The sequence below is a fragment of the Rattus norvegicus genome, chromosome 3 (assembly GCF_021556685.1).
Source record: "Rattus norvegicus strain SHRSP/BbbUtx chromosome 3, alternate assembly SHRSP_T2T, whole genome shotgun sequence".
Lineage (NCBI taxonomy): Eukaryota > Metazoa > Chordata > Mammalia > Rodentia > Muridae > Rattus > Rattus norvegicus.
In genome coordinates this window covers 139942275-139957680 of record NC_141536.1, presented here as the reverse complement: position 1 = coordinate 139957680, position 15406 = coordinate 139942275, and the positions used below count along the sequence as shown (strand labels likewise).

General features: G+C 45.6%; 1 protein-coding gene and 1 long non-coding RNA gene across 2 annotated transcripts in view; one reads left to right on the top strand and one right to left on the bottom strand.

Annotated features, from left to right (window-relative positions):
• The window catches only part of Nsfl1c (NSFL1 cofactor), a 24604-nt gene extending 17562 nt beyond the window's left edge, over positions 1–7042 (bottom strand). The window contains exons 1-2 of the mRNA NM_031981.2: positions 6830–7042; positions 4586–4683 (exon numbers count right to left, since the gene is read on the bottom strand). Of these exons, the coding sequence (NP_114187.1) occupies positions 4586–4683; positions 6830–6934 (203 nt within the window). The 5' untranslated portion in view covers positions 6935–7042. The remainder of the gene's footprint in view (positions 1–4585; positions 4684–6829) is intronic.
• On the top strand, positions 6438–15406 carry LOC102548446 (uncharacterized). Its single transcript, XR_015684711.1, has 3 exons — positions 6438–7167; positions 7298–7356; positions 11653–15406. It is a non-coding gene; the product is annotated as an uncharacterized LOC102548446 (long non-coding RNA).

Genomic DNA, 15406 nt, shown 5'->3' with positions numbered 1-15406 from the left:
TTAGTGGCACAGATAAGCAACTGTCTACTACAACGATGCACAATAGGGGCTATGGCAGTCAGTACACATGACTTTATAAACACAAAGCCTCTTGTCTCCTGTGAGGGAAAGACTTCCTACAAAAAGATACATTTGGACCATTACCAAGAACTGATGAACAGGCAATTGAGTGGGAAAGGATGGTGGAGATAGTGGGAAACGGGAACTAAAATGGCATTATGGAAACACGTATGTAAATGCAGAGACAAAAGTCTAACACACTAGAGAAAGGTCAAGGAGTCCTGCAGAATGAATGTGTGGGTGGCAGGCAGCATTAGAGAGTTCCCTGCCTGTTTCTACTGCAGGATGATTTTAAAGAGTTTCTTTAGATCTCTTGTTTAGGGTTTGAGGATTTAGCTCAGTGGTAGAGCGCTTGCCTAGCAAACGCAAGGCCCTGGGTTCGATCCCCAGCTCCGAAAGAAAAAAAAAAAAAGATCTCTTGTTTAGATTTAGATCCCCATTTCTCAGTCTCCTAGGTGCTCAGACTATAGGCACAGGGTACCTCACCTGGCAAGTATTATTACTAGTATTCGGGGGTGGGGTGGGCCCACAAATCCCACAGGGTGTAGAGGAGAGGTTTGAGGGGTTAACTGTGCAATTGTTTTCAATTTGAATCTATTCTCAGTAAACAAAGGTTTAAGGACCATAAGACAAGCATTTCATTTATAAAGAAAAAAAAAACAATTTTAATTTCGTGAGTGAAGTAGTTTTTTTACAATGTAGAATGGGAGGGCTCATGAGGCCGGGCAGAGAGGGAATAGCTATTTACTAGGGAAAAGTGACAGCCATGTTTCAAGGGAGCAAGCAGAGGACAAGAGAGAGAGTCTGAGGTTTCATCTGTTGGAAACAAGAAGACAAAGCCAGAGCAAATACAGTTCCTGCTAGAGATAATTGGGAGTAACCTCCAGGTATTCCTGGAGGGCTATATGATATAGTATAAGGATCTCAGTAATGACATCTAACTAATGCCTAGAGAGGCAACTTCCACTCTCTTTCTCAGGTCTCTGAATGAGTGATAAGCTAGGACTGAGAATCCATGGCAAAGTTGCTACTGCTTTGTTGTTAAATAGATTCATATATACTGAGCAAACAGCATACTCTCCACATGGGTTTTACCTTTCTCCCAAACGTATATACCGAAATCCAGTAGCACCTGACATATTTGGTGCGACTGTAGATGGATCCCGTGCTAATTCTGCTCTGTACTTTGGGACATGCTACTTAAATTCTCTAATCGCTTGCTTTCTCCTATATTAATGGATATAAGGCCAATACTAACCTTTTGGGTCTTCTGAGCACTGTTGGTATGTAGAGACCTTTGCATTCCGTGGTGCACTTAGGAACTACTTTTTGGAAGTAATTCTAAAGTGTGGTTGCTAGATCAGGAGTACCAAGAGCTCTGAGGTGAGCCTGTGAATCCTCAACACCACTTTAAATTTCCAGGCTTGGGAATCTCGAAGTGGTGTTCGCATAGTCCCTGCTGAGGAGGAGGAGGAGGAGAAGGAGCCTCGAGTTTGAGGACAACTGCTCTCCGGTAATGCTTTAGAGAGTCATATTATGGCCCCGATGTGCTGGGGTACATTATTAATGACAGACTCCTGTGTTTGAGGGTTTTCCTTTGGAGGCCTTAAGCTACCTCCTAGGGTACCTGGTATCCTGAAGTAGTACAGAAGTTCCTTATATTTTCTGCTTTAAAGCTGGCCATCTTGGTTCTGTGACACACCTTTCTGTGACCATGGAAATGCTTTATCTATCTGCAAAGCCAGGAAGGGACAAGACATCATTTTGGCCATTCAGCATATGTGGTTAGGCCGAAGCATGGTGGCACAAACCTATAATCTCGGCATTTAGGAAGCCAAAGCAGAAGGATAACTATTTTATGGGTAGCCAGGCTGGGCTACATGTAAAGACCCTGACTGGAAAAATAAATGCAGTGACTGCTAACAGTAGCCTCGTAAACAAGGTAGCTATAGAGAAGGAGAAAATGCAAGTCCTGAAACTTGAACAAGTATAGATTCTGGGAGGTGAAAGAGAGAATAAAAAATAGAAACTGCCTGTTCCTGTTAGAGTCAGTGAAGTGCTGGACAGGAAGGCAGCATCATTAGCTCTGACTTTAGACACAGCAGGCAGCAGGTGTGACTCAGCTTTTCTAAGATGCTGTCTCTTGATCTGAGGGTAGTGAGTACACCCCCCACTTTCAAAGCTGCTGAAGGGTGTTCGAGAACGGAGGTGAGGCTATCTAGCTTCAACAGACAGATGGCTAGTACAATAACTCTACTTCTCATTTTATTAATATGAAAAGCTAAACTGTTCAAGACAACACGAGAGAGGTGTTACTTATTAATACATGAACATGGCTAAAGTAAACAGATTTAGAGCTGCAACTGGAGTTCTGAGGAATAGGGCTGTGGTGTGCTGCTCAGCAGAGGATCAAGGATAAGGCAGACATGGGTGTGGGATGTGAGCTGAGACTGACAGGCAGAAAGCAAGACAGCCACTACAGCAATTTAGAGAGAACACCACCAAAGACAGAACCACGCATATCACAGAGATGGGTAGGTCATCAAAGGAATTGGTTTGGTTGGAACAAAGAATTTAAGAAAAGGAAAGGGGTTAAGATGAGAAAGGCAGATTCAGGAAAAACTTTGGAGGACTTCTGAAAACCCATGACAAGTAGCATGCTGTGCTGAGAACTGAGATTCAGGAAGCAGAACTACTCTGACTTTTACCCTCCTCCATTTGCTGGCTTGTGTGATCTGGAGAAGGAGCCCAGCTCTTGTGTGTCTGCATCTATCTGGGGGAAGGGTACAGTACTCACCTCACAAGGTAGACAACTAAAAAAATGTATATAAAGGCTTAACTCATGGGTTGGCACTAAGTGCTCAGTAATGATAAAGATTTACATTGATCTTAGAATTCCTTCCATAGTAAGTTATGCAAAACATCTTATTAGATTCTTCTTAGGGGAATCTAATATACTCTCTTGCCAGAAGATACCTACCAAAGTATAGTTAAACCCATACCTACAGTAATTTTGATCTAAAGACATCTACTATCCCTTTCTACAGGGTCCTCCTGGAGGCTCAAGGGCTCCACACTAAATGCCCCATTCCAGAGTCAAAGGAAGAGCTTAGCGCTAACATGAAAGGTAGATGACAGGAGAACAGAGGTCAGTCAGCAGCAGGCTAAGTGTCCTGTAATGGCTAGGTCAAAGGCTGGACAGCAGTTGCTCCCCTGACCACCACCAAATTCCTTTGGGGTGCTACTACAGTTTAGTTTCTTCTGAGAAAATTCAGTCAGCATTTTCCTCCTAAAGAAAGACAATGACATAACAAACCATCCCTCCCCCCCTTTTACATTTCACTGAAGCCCACAATCAAATCTAGGGCTTAACCAAACCCTTGCTGTGCTAAGGGTTATTCTGGACTGCGGGAGAAGAAAGGAAGTAATAAATGGCTAGCATCAGATGGTACATTTCAATTCCTCCTCCCTGGTACTTCTGACATGTCAATAACCCAAAGAGTTAGATCACAAATCAGCCCCCTTTGCCAGCAACCTTACAACTCACGCCTCAGGCAATAACACTACAATATTTCATCAGTATCTCACTGCAAGTAATTGAAAGATCACTTTTCTGTGACCTCCTTTCTGTGGAAACTGGAGGCAGAGAAAGACATGAAGGACAGTGAGATTTGGTGTTACTATTTCTCAAGGGAACAAATGTAGTTTAAAGCTCAGAGACTCTCTGAGAATTCACTATTTCAGGGTAGAAAGACACTCTTTCTGCATTCTGGAGCTGAATTCAAACCCAGCAAAATTTTCTGACAAAACATACACTGGAATAAGTGCAATTAGACTAACATTACAGAAAGAAGTGTCCAGGAGCTCAGACGCATCTGTGGAAGAATCCTTCAGTGCATCTGAGAAGACCAACATTCTCCTCATGAGAAGATCACAGCAGTGATTGGAGACTGAAGCTGAAGATCCAGGAAAGGTGGTATAATTGTCAGTTAGCGTCCCTTTATTTCCATGATCATCTTAGTAACGTGACAGACATTCCTAACGTCATTGACTTCATCTATAGTATGCCACTCTTAAAGGAATGAAAACTTCCAGAGATAAGACAGTCATTCCTCGAAGTTCATAAACATAGTTCTTAAAAATCTTAAGGGCTAGAGAGATGGCTTGGTGGTTAGTGCATTGAATGTTCTTTCAGAAACCCCATTTCAACTCATAGCACCCACATGGTGGCTCACAACCATCCATTATCTCCAGTTTCAGGAAATCCATTGCCTTCTTCTGGCCCCCATGGTACATAGACATACTCGTAGGCAGAACACCCACTCACATTAAAAACAAAAACAAGCAAGCAAACAAACAAACCCAAACCACAAAAAACTTAAGTTGACCCTTGAATCCCTCAGTTCTCTTTTAGTAGATCCTCAAACCTCTTGGTTCATTAATCTGGACCTGAACCTTCTGTCAAGTCAGAAAGAAAAGTCCCTTTTCTGGAAACACTCATGTAGCAACTGAAGTTGGTCCTTACCTAGGAGCTGTGCCTCTGGACACTGAACTTGGGGTTGCCTGTGAAATGGTCACAATGTCTTCATCCCCTCCATCCTCATAAAAGCTTGCAAGTGCAATCTGAAACAAAGAGAGAGTACTTTGGAATCCTCCAGTCTCTCATCTGACACATATCTGACACTGGAACAAAAACATGAAGACAAAAACCATACTTAAAAAAAAATTCCTATGCCTGGAACCAAAGACTAGAGGGAAAGGCAATAGACATGTATTAGCCTGGACGTGGAGGTGGGGATATGTCCCTCAGGGGAATCCACCCACTATGGCGAATAAAGATAATAAATAAGATCAATATGGAATTAATATGGAAAACATAAAATAAGACCACCATCTATTTGTTATTTGTGTGTCAGGTTGTCTCTTTTTATAGCTAGCATAGAAGGACTACAAAATGAAAACAGTTTCTGGAGGTAAGAAATGGGGTCAGGTTCAACCCCAGGCAGTATGCTCAGGCCCTCACTCTTATGTTCTAAGAGGTAGAAGTGACAGTATAGGGACATATAGATGCTACATTTCCTTTCTTTGTGAAGCCCAGTTTCTTGTTTGCAATGGGGATGCAGTTCCACCAAACCTGTAACACTAAAGGAGATAACCGCTAAGATAAATGCAGTCACCTTAGCCTCACACACACGGAAGTCCTTTGTCATGAGTCCTCTGGCCATTTGTGGCCATCACCAACTCAATGAGAAGGCATTTATTTATAAACATTCTCCAAGCAAAGAGATAAGACAGAACAATGAGGTCCCAAGGAGCTCAAGGAGGCACCTCCGGTCCACAAGGTAACCAATCATATAGAAGGCAATGAGCTGTCATGGGACAATCAGCCTGAAGGTCTTCTTCACATAATATAACCAGTTTCCTGGGAAGTCATGTGCCACCTTAGGCGCTGCACTAAACTGACATTTAGAGAACTGCATTCAAGTCCTGGCACTGGTAGCCAAGTTACCACACAGGTAAGAGCTTCAGTTCGGATGATCTATTGGGATAGAAGTTTTTCTCTTAAGCATTTCTGTTTAGCCCGGAGGCTTACAGTGCCTGTAAGAGCATCTCATTTCTTTTTGTTTGTTATGTTTTTGAAAGAGGGACATTTATTCCTGGTCATTCTGGAACTATATAGCCCAGGCTGGCCTCGAACTCAGAGATCTTCTGCTTCCGGAGTGCTAAAAAGGGTTAAAGGAGTAAAAATTCCTAATGTCTGGGAGGCTATTTAAATGCTACAGTCAGCAGACTGTACATCAGAAAGCTCACACATTAAGCACATTTGGTGTCCCTTTGAAGTCCTCATCCATAAAATAGGGTTAGTCTTTACCTGTTTAATTAGTAGTTAATGAGTTCTTCAGCAAGTTACTTATCCTCCAAAGTCTCAGCTGAAAAATGTGAGACATGTAAATGAGACATTTTGTAATGCTGAACAGTGCTTGGCTTGTAGTAGGTGCTCAAGAAATATTAGTCATCGTCTACCTAAGATGTAGGCTGGCCAAGGACATTTATGCAATCAGTTCTTTCTAACATTAATTACTGTATGTGTCTGAGCACTAAGAGATGGGTGTTACTTTAGGGATCAGAAGTGTGCAACATTTCATGCCTGGTGGAGCTTGTCTTCTAAATTAATTACTTTGTGACTATTTACCACATGCTAGTGAACAAGGCAGTAAGTGCCTAAGAAATCCCCATTTTACAGTAAGTTAACTACGAAAAGTGAAGAGACCCCAAACTTGTGCCACAATCCCACAGGTAGTTTCTCCCAGCAACAGTGGGGCGTGGGCTGATTCCCGGGCAGGTCCCCCACCCCCACCCCCAGGCACCGCACCATTGCGGAAGCGGAATTGGAGGGCCACCACGACCTCAGTGGGGCTCCATCTGGAAGCTGGTCACTTGAATCCACCAGGCCACCCGCAGACACTCGCCGAGACAGCCACGCCCCCAGGCGACTCCTCCACGCGGACTGCAGCAGCGCCCAAAGTCTCGCCAACACTGCGAGCCCGCAGGAAACTGAGGCCCTGCAGAGCAGGCCGGAGCCCGCCCGCGACCATTAACTTCCAAGCCAGGCCGGCGACGCGTGGCAAGCGACCCCAGAGACCATGAGGCCTGGGCTAGGGCCCAGCCACGCAGGGATGACTGTGCGCTTCGGCCGCGTAGGGACCACGGAGACCTCCGCGCTCCGCATTCCCCAGCCCACCCGAAGCGGCCCGCCTCGCGGCGCTACCTGCAGGTCCCAGCCAGCTGACTCCAAGAAGAAACGGGCCCGGTCCTCCTCAGCGCCCGTCACCGCCACGAACTCCCTCAACGCGTCCTGCCGCTCCTCCGCCATCTTCACCCCGTGCACTCCCCAAACCGCTCCGGCGGACACTGCAACAGCCCGAACCCAGGTCTGCGTTCCGCCCGCCGTTCTACAGTGTCCAGCGGCAGGGCGCCTGGCCTTAGGCTCCGCCCAATGCGGTGCTACAGGAAAAGCCCTCCGTGCGGGAAACCCAGCCGTTTCGCGCCCTCTGGTGGCCGCTGTACGAACCGTACCTTAAAGACTGAAGTGGAAGGTCGATGGATGTGAGTAGGGAGGGGCTAGTTTTCCCACAGGGTGAAGGATTTCTGAAGAAGTCAGATCTCGCAAATTACTTATGGTCTCATTTCTTTATTTCGTTAATTATTTACTTCCTCTTGTATTTCCTTCTTGCAGCATTACCTGAGAGTTGTCTATGGCTTGATGCTCTTCCAAGGGCTGTGAAAACAATAGAGGTAAAACAAAGTATCCTGTCTATTTGTTGGTTATGGTTTTTGAACCGAACAGTCCAGCGTCACAACAACTCCATGGTTTCCTATCTTACATTAGTCCAAGTCCCGACCTCTCACTTTTCACAACGTCTATCAAATCACCAATGCATTGACACTGGCAGGCTAGCCCAAGACAAGGAGACTCAGAGGCAGGCGGATATTGAATAAGGCCAGCCTGGTCTACAGATCAGTTCCAGGACAGTCAGGGCTACACAGAGACACCCTGTCTCAAAAAGAGTGGAGACAGGTGAAGCTGGGAGCCTCCTAAGTCATCTATCTATCCCTCATTTTCAAGGTTAAACTGTTACCATCCTTCACTCTGCTAAGTTGTGATGCAATCCCATCAGTTCAGAACTGACTGGGTTTTCAGTGAGTTTCCCATCAGCTGACTACATGATTTGGTTTTCTTCTCTTCTTCCTATACCTGACTGAGAGCAGCATCACTGTTCGTGAAACCGCTCCTAAGCAATGAATGAGTGAACGCATGGAATGACACGTAGGTCAGACAATGAGGGTCTCAGAGGGAGTGGCCTGTGCAAGTCACTCTCAGTCTTTTTGCTCCACAGAGTCACACTGTCAGAAGGAAAAGCAGGAGTAGGCTCTGCTGGGGACATTGTCAACTTGTGAGCCAGCCTCAGGGCATGGCTGCTCATCAGGACAGCACTGGGTTGGTGTGGATGCCATCCTTTGGTATAACTGCAGATCAGTCCCACTGTAACCAATTGAAAAGGTTCACAGAGACCCAGCTATACCACTCCTGGGCATATACCTGAAAGATGCTTCAACATAAAACAAAGACACCTGCTCCATTGTGTTCACAGCAGCCTTATTTATAATAGCCAGAAGCTGGAAAGAACCCAGATGCCCTTCAACAGAGGAATGGATACAGAAAATGTGGTACATCTACACAATGGAGTACTACTCAGCTATCAAAAACAATGACTTCATGAAATTCATAGGCAAATTGATGGAACTAGAAAATATCATCCTGAGTGAGGTAACCCAATCACAAAAAAACCACAAATAGTTGTACTCACTGATAAGTGGATATTAGCCCAAAAGCTCGGATTACCCAAGATGCAATCCACAGACCACATGAAGCTCAAGAAGAACAACCAAAGTGCGGATGCTTCAGTCCTTCTTAGAAGGAAGAACCAAAATATTCATAGGAGGAGATATGGAGACAAAGTTTGGAGCAGAGACTAAAAGAAAGGCCATTCAGAGACTGCCCCACCTGGGGATCCAGCCCATATACATACAGCCACCAAACCCAGGCAATATTGCTGATACCAAAAAGTGCATGCTGACAGGAGTATGATACAGCTGTCTCCTGAGAAGCTCTTCCAGAGCCTGACACATACAGAGGTGGATGCTCACAGCCAACCATTGGACTGAGAACACGGTCTCCATTGGAGCAGTTAGAGAAAGGACAGAAGGAGCTTAAGGGGTTTACAACCTCATAAAAAGAAAACCAATATCAACCAACCAGACAATGCAGAGCTCCCAGGGACTAAACCACCAGTCCAAGAGTACACAGGAATGAACCTATGGCTCCAGCCACATATGTAGCAGAGGATGGCCTTGTCAGGCATCGATGGGAGGAGAGGTCCTTGGTTCTATCAAGGCTGGATGCCCCAATGTAGGGAAATGCCAGGGCAGGGAGGCAGGAGGGAGTGGGTGGGCCAGTAAGGGAGCACTCTCATAGAAGTAGGGGGGAAGGGGAATGGGATAGTGGTTTTCTGGAGGGGAAACCTGGAAAGAGGATAACATTTAAAATATAAATAAAAATATCCAATTAAAGAAAAAAAAGGTAAGAAGAAAAGAAAAGGTCCACAGAGGCCATTCAGAATGCGGCACATTACAGGGAAGCAGTAAGGGCAGATTCCTTTTTTTTTTTTTTTAAGATTTTTATTTATTTTACGTATGTGAGGACACTGTAGGGTGAGTACACTGTAGCTCTTCAGACACACCAGAAGAAGGTTTCAGATACCATTACAGATGGTTGTGAGCCACCATGTGGTTGCCGGGAATTGAACTCAGGACCTCTGAAAGAGCAGTTGGAGCTCTTAACCACTGAGCCATCTCTCCAGCCCAAGGGCAGATTCCTAATCATCCTTCCTGCCCAGCCTTACAGCCATCAAGAAGACAACAGGACTAACTGTGAGTGCAGGCCCTTATGACCCCCTCAGCATGTGGAAAGTGCTATATTCACAGTATTATCTATGTCACCTTAAAACAAACCTCTACCAGGTAGAGGTTAGTACTTCCAACTTACAGGTAAAGACAGGAACCAGACACTCAGTAGGACTTTACCAGGTCCAAGGGAAAGTACAACCTAAGCCTACCATCCCGGCTGCTCAGGAGGCTGACAGGAGAGTGGGACTGCAAAGCATGTTCAAGGTCAGTCTGGGCAACAAAACGAGAGAAAATGAACCCATGCTAAAAGGCTGAGGAGTAGCACAGTGGCAGAGTACTTGACTGTCATGTGTGAGGCTGTAGATTCAACCCCAGTTTTTTTTTAAATGTCCTAACCTGGAAATTTGGAGAAAAACTGGACCAAGCCTCTATTTTCAATGTCTCTTTACAGCTCAACCCACAACTCTCCCTGTGGTCAGGTTCTGGTTTCAATTTATTTTTTGTTTTTGTTTTTTTTTTTTTTCCCGGAGCTGGGGACCGAACCCAGGGCCTTGCGCTTGTTAGGCAAGCGCTCTACCACTGAGCTAAATCCCCAACCCCTCTGGTTTCAATTTAAAGCTGACTCTCTTGCCATTCAGGTATGAAGTGTACCCCAGTCGGTCCATTCCACATGTTCTCCCAAATATCCAGGGCACTCTACATAACAATACTCATGGCTTCCAGACTAACACACACACACACACACACACACACACACACACACACACACACTCCACTACCACCACCACCACCACCACCACCACCATCACCACCACCACCACCACCACCATCACCACCATCACCACCACCACCACCACCACCACCACCACCACCACCACCACCGACCACCACCACCACCACCACCACCACCACCACCACCACCACCACCACCACCACCTCCACTATCACCATGCGTGGAAACTCAGCCTCCTGTTTCTCTGGTTCAGTCACCCTTTGTCACCCAGTAGAGGGCATCTGCTTCACTGTAACGGGCACTGTTCTGAACAGCCTCCACAGGACAGCTGATTACAGTGGGACTGATCTGCAGTTATACCAAAGGATGGCATCCACACCAACCCAGTGCTGTCCTAATGAGCAGCCATGCCCTGAGGCTGGCTCACAAGTTGACAATGTCCCCAGCAGAGCCTACTCCTGCTTTTCCTTCTGACAGTGTGACTCTGTGGAGCAAAAAGACTGAGAGTGACTTGCACAGGCCACTCCCTCTGAGACCCTCATTGTCTGACCTACGTGTCATTCCATGTGTTCACTCATTCATTCTTTAGGAGCGGTTTCATGCACAGTGATGCTGCTCTCAGTCAGGTATAGGAAGAAGAGAAGAAAACCAAATCATGTAGTCAGCTGATGGGAAACTCACTGAAAACCCAGTCAGTTCTGAACTGATGGGATTGCATCACAACTTAGCAGAGTGAAGGATGGTAACAGTTTAACCTTGAAAATGAGGGATAGATAGATGACTTAGGAGGCTCCCAGCTTCACCTGTCTCCACTCTTTTTGAGACAGGGTGTCTCTGTGTAGCCCTGACTGTCCTGGAACTGCATCTGTAGATCAACATGACCTTGAATTCAAAGACTGCCTGCTGCTTCTGTTTCCACCTCCTGAGTGCTGGTATTAAAGACCTGTACTACTGTTTCAGCTCAACTCCTCCCTACTCTTGCTTGCTTTTGAGCATTTTGGCTAGGGAGCTATGAGTTTTCTCTGTGAGGGATACATGTCCACCTCAACTCTGCTATGAGCATCCTTCTATAGGTCCAGCCTACTAGTGGAGGTGCTATGGTGACTTGTTAGATGCTCTAGAAAGTGACAGGCTGGTGGCGCATGGATTATTAATAAATTTACACCAAGACTCCCACTTCAGAAAGGATGTAATAGATTCACCTTGGTAAGGCCACAGAAGGGGAAACCTGTAGAATGGACTGCATAATAATGGTGAGATGGGGTTGAAGTCTCATAACTGATCAGGGGGTGGGTTAGGTTTATTTTGTGGGCTGTTTTTGGTGGGGTCTGTAAATGAAGGGATGGGTTGAACTTTTCCTATCTAGTTAAATAGTACTTTTTGTTTTTTAGCACTGCTGTCGCCTGAAGCTGGACATGTCAAGCACGGTGCTTTGGGTCACTCAGCCTGCTCTTACACTAGATACAGTCCTTGGGGAAACTGGCCAGGGTCTATGAAATACTCTTTGCCACAGTGCACTTCACCTAAAGCACCAGAGAGAGCAGAGAAGAACCGGAGTCGAAGCATAGCTTTCTTCTAATGTGCAGTTTCAACCAGGCAGATTGAAGGCAGGAAGATTGTCGCACCTTTAATCTGGCTCTGGGGGAATAAGACTTGCAGTGCCCGCTGCCTGAGAAGCTGAGAGAGAAGGATGGAGCCTCCGAGGCCGGCCTTGTTTTGAGTGAATTCAAGTCAAGATTGAGTGTTAAGTGTCTATTCCTGGGGAATCATGAGCCACACAAGAAAACAAAACTCAAAACACCTTATTTATCCCATGTAGAATTAATTGTTTACTGCTACAGGATCCACAGGACCTGAGAGAATAGGAGCCCATAAAGTAGGAGGACTAACTTCTCAAAGAAGAGACAACTTCTTTATCAGAGTATCAGGGAATTTATACTCTGAGAGTTGAGAAGAGTCACCTGAGTATGTGTGCACTCACAAGGACAAGCTGCATGGAGCAGAAACATGCTTTTCAGTAGACACATCTGAAAACAGCCAACAGTAATGAATAATCTAATGTAGACTCACACTTATCCACTATCATTGGCAGCGCTGACCTATTTCATAGACATGTCAGAGGCCACGAGACTCTACTAAGGTAAGATGGGAAACCATGGAGAGGTTGTAAGGCTTGCACTGTTCGGTTCAAAGAACATAAGCAACAAGGAGACAGGATACTTTGTTTTCCCTCAGTCATTTCCACAGCCCTTGGAAGAGCATTCAAGCCATAGAGAGCTCTCAGGAAATGCTCTAAGAGAGAAATTAATGAGTATGTAAACAATTAATGAATGAAAGGCATAAGACTATGAATAACTGTGGGATCTGACTTCTTGAGGAGCCCTTCATCCTACACATACCATGAACTTTCTTCCCCTTTCAGCTTTAGGATGCAGTTTGTATAGCAGCCATGAGAGGAAGAGAATCAACAGGGTTACAAGCACAGGGTGCTTAGCCTGTGGCACTGTGAGGTGCAGACCTCATGGGCAGGTGTCCAGAGTCTGGGTAAGAGAGAACAGGTTGGGGGAATGGCAGCCCTGTGGTAGGGGTGAATTCAGTGAAGATGGCAGGTGAGTGAAAGGACATATTGAGAGAGTTCTTGTCTGTGAAGGGCTCTGAGGAGGACTGGGTCCATTTCTCCTTGCAGTCATCTGTTGGTGCCTGCAGGTAGCCCAGTTAGGAGGACTGATTCAGGACGGCCGGGGAAGGAGGAGCATGGAGTTGACTCTGTGAGCCCTTAGCTTTAGAAGCACACAGTCCTCCATGCCCAATGTAATCTGGGGTCTCTTGCCGTGCTTCCGAGGCTTGGCTCCTACAAGTGTTTATTCAATTGTGAGACACAGAAGACAGTAAATCAGGTGCCAGCAAGAGGGAGATGAAGAGGATGGGAGAAAGCCATGAACTCTAAAGTGGAGTCCAGGGAGCAACCCATATGTTGGGACTGGTTCTAAAGGCTTCAGAGCCTGTGACAGGATTTCCAAGGTGTGCAGGAGTGTAGGAATACATCACAGAGCAGAGAATGTACGTCCTACAAAGAAATGAGAATGAGAAGGGAAAACTACTCTGAGGCAGGACTATAAAACTAGGCAGGCTCGGTGGTGCTCCAAGTGAAAGCTGCAAGCTTAGTTCTTGACAGACTTTTAGAAGCAGACGTCCCATTCGGGACATAACTCCTCTTCCCCCTTCATAGCATGGCTTCAGTGGAGCCAGCCCTTATGGGTGTTCATCTGGACAAGCCCAGATTTCCTACAGGGCCAGGCTGCATTCCCCTTTCTTTAAAGGATAAGAGAATACTATGTAACTTTTTGAGTCTTTACAAGTGACAGGGTGAAGCAGGGACAGAGAAAGAACTTTCTTTGGACTAGGAGGAGGTATCTTTCTCTAGTGGGCTTCAACAAAGCCCAGATACCTACACATAGGATACACATAGGTATAGTACAGGATTCTCTTTTTCCCATTTCTAAGAGAATAGAAGGAGGCATCTACAGTTGACAGTGGGAGACAGCATCCCACCTCAATGGCTTCTAAGGGTTTTCATCTCTGTGACAAAATTTTTGACAAGTCATGGTGGTGAAAGCAAGTGGTGACCATACTGACGGTCCATGGACTGGCTCTTTACTCATCCCTCCTCCTCCCCCAAGGTCATCCTGTTCTTACACCTACTTCAGAGTGTTTGAACACATTAACACCCTATCCTAGGCACATTCTAGACCGGCCAAACCATAACACACAGTACCATAAGAGCAGGTAGGTCTCCAGTTTGTGAGCCTTCCCCACCTTCTATTCCCTCAGGCAAACACCACCATTTCTGTCTGAAGGCCATGTAGACCAGCTGCCTGTGCACCTAGCTTACTCTCTTGGTTCCCTCAGACTGACAACTCCCCAAACTCCTACTTCCAGGAATTCAGCTAGGACAGCTGTCCAGGGACTCTCCCCACTCTTAGTTTTTTCTACCAAACACTTCTTGCTCAACCACAGGGCATGCCACCAGAGACCATGGTAACTTGTTGTGCCACCCGGGCACCAATCTTCTTCACTGTTTTAGTTCAACTAACTCCTTAGTTTTTTGTCCCCTGTTATTCACTATGTCCCAATCCACAATCCAGCGGACATCTCCTTCAGAAGTACAAGCCATGACTGACAGAAGACCAGGTAGGCTTTTTGTCAAACCCCCATCCTCCAACAATATCTCAATTCCCTTCTCTACTCCTCAACATACCCTAGTCTGAGATTCAGGAAGAGTTAGACCAGCTGCCATGCAGGGCAACAGAACTCTTACTGCAACTCAGAGACACCTCCCATCCTCAGAAGTCCAGAAGTAATATAGCCCCCATCAACCACATAACCGACAAGCCAGAAGATTAGAGGGGAAATAGAAGAAGGAACATAGCATCCACCTAATAAAGACAGACCTGGAAAGTGGCACCTTTACCTATAATCATCTGAACACCAGAATTTTAGAAGGCAGTGTAAGAACAGAACAACAGCCAGGGAAATATGTCACAGTCAGAGCCCAGCTATCTGACTACAGCAAGTCCTGAGTATTAGAACACAGCTGAAGCACGGAGAAAGACCTTAAAACCAACTTTATGAAGATGACAGAGGTCGTTTAAGAAGTGAATTAAAAAAAAAACCCTTGAAGAAATCTTTGAGGGAAGCGAAAGACAAAAAATTGGAAATTAGTAAATCCCTTAGAGAAAGCCAAGAAAAGCAAGCAGTTGAAAAATCTGAATGAAACTGGTCAAGTCCTGAACATGGAAATTGAAGCAATAAAGAAGATACAATCTGAGGGAATTCAAGCAATGGAAAATCTTGGTAAGCAAAAGGGAACTGCAGACAGAGCCATCTCTAAGAGCACACAAGAGGTGGAAAAGAGACTCTTAAGCGTTGAAGATGTGATAGACGAAATAGATATATTGGTCATCGGAAATTTGAATCTAAAACATATGGGGAAATGAATACAGTCCTGGGGGCAGAGCAGTGACAGGAGCCCTCGAATGCCCAGGGACTGAATTTACCCCTGCCATAAATGTACACAAGCATTATTTGTCATTGAAAAGGACATTGCTAAAAGAACAGATAAATAAAATGCAGCAGTGCATCGTG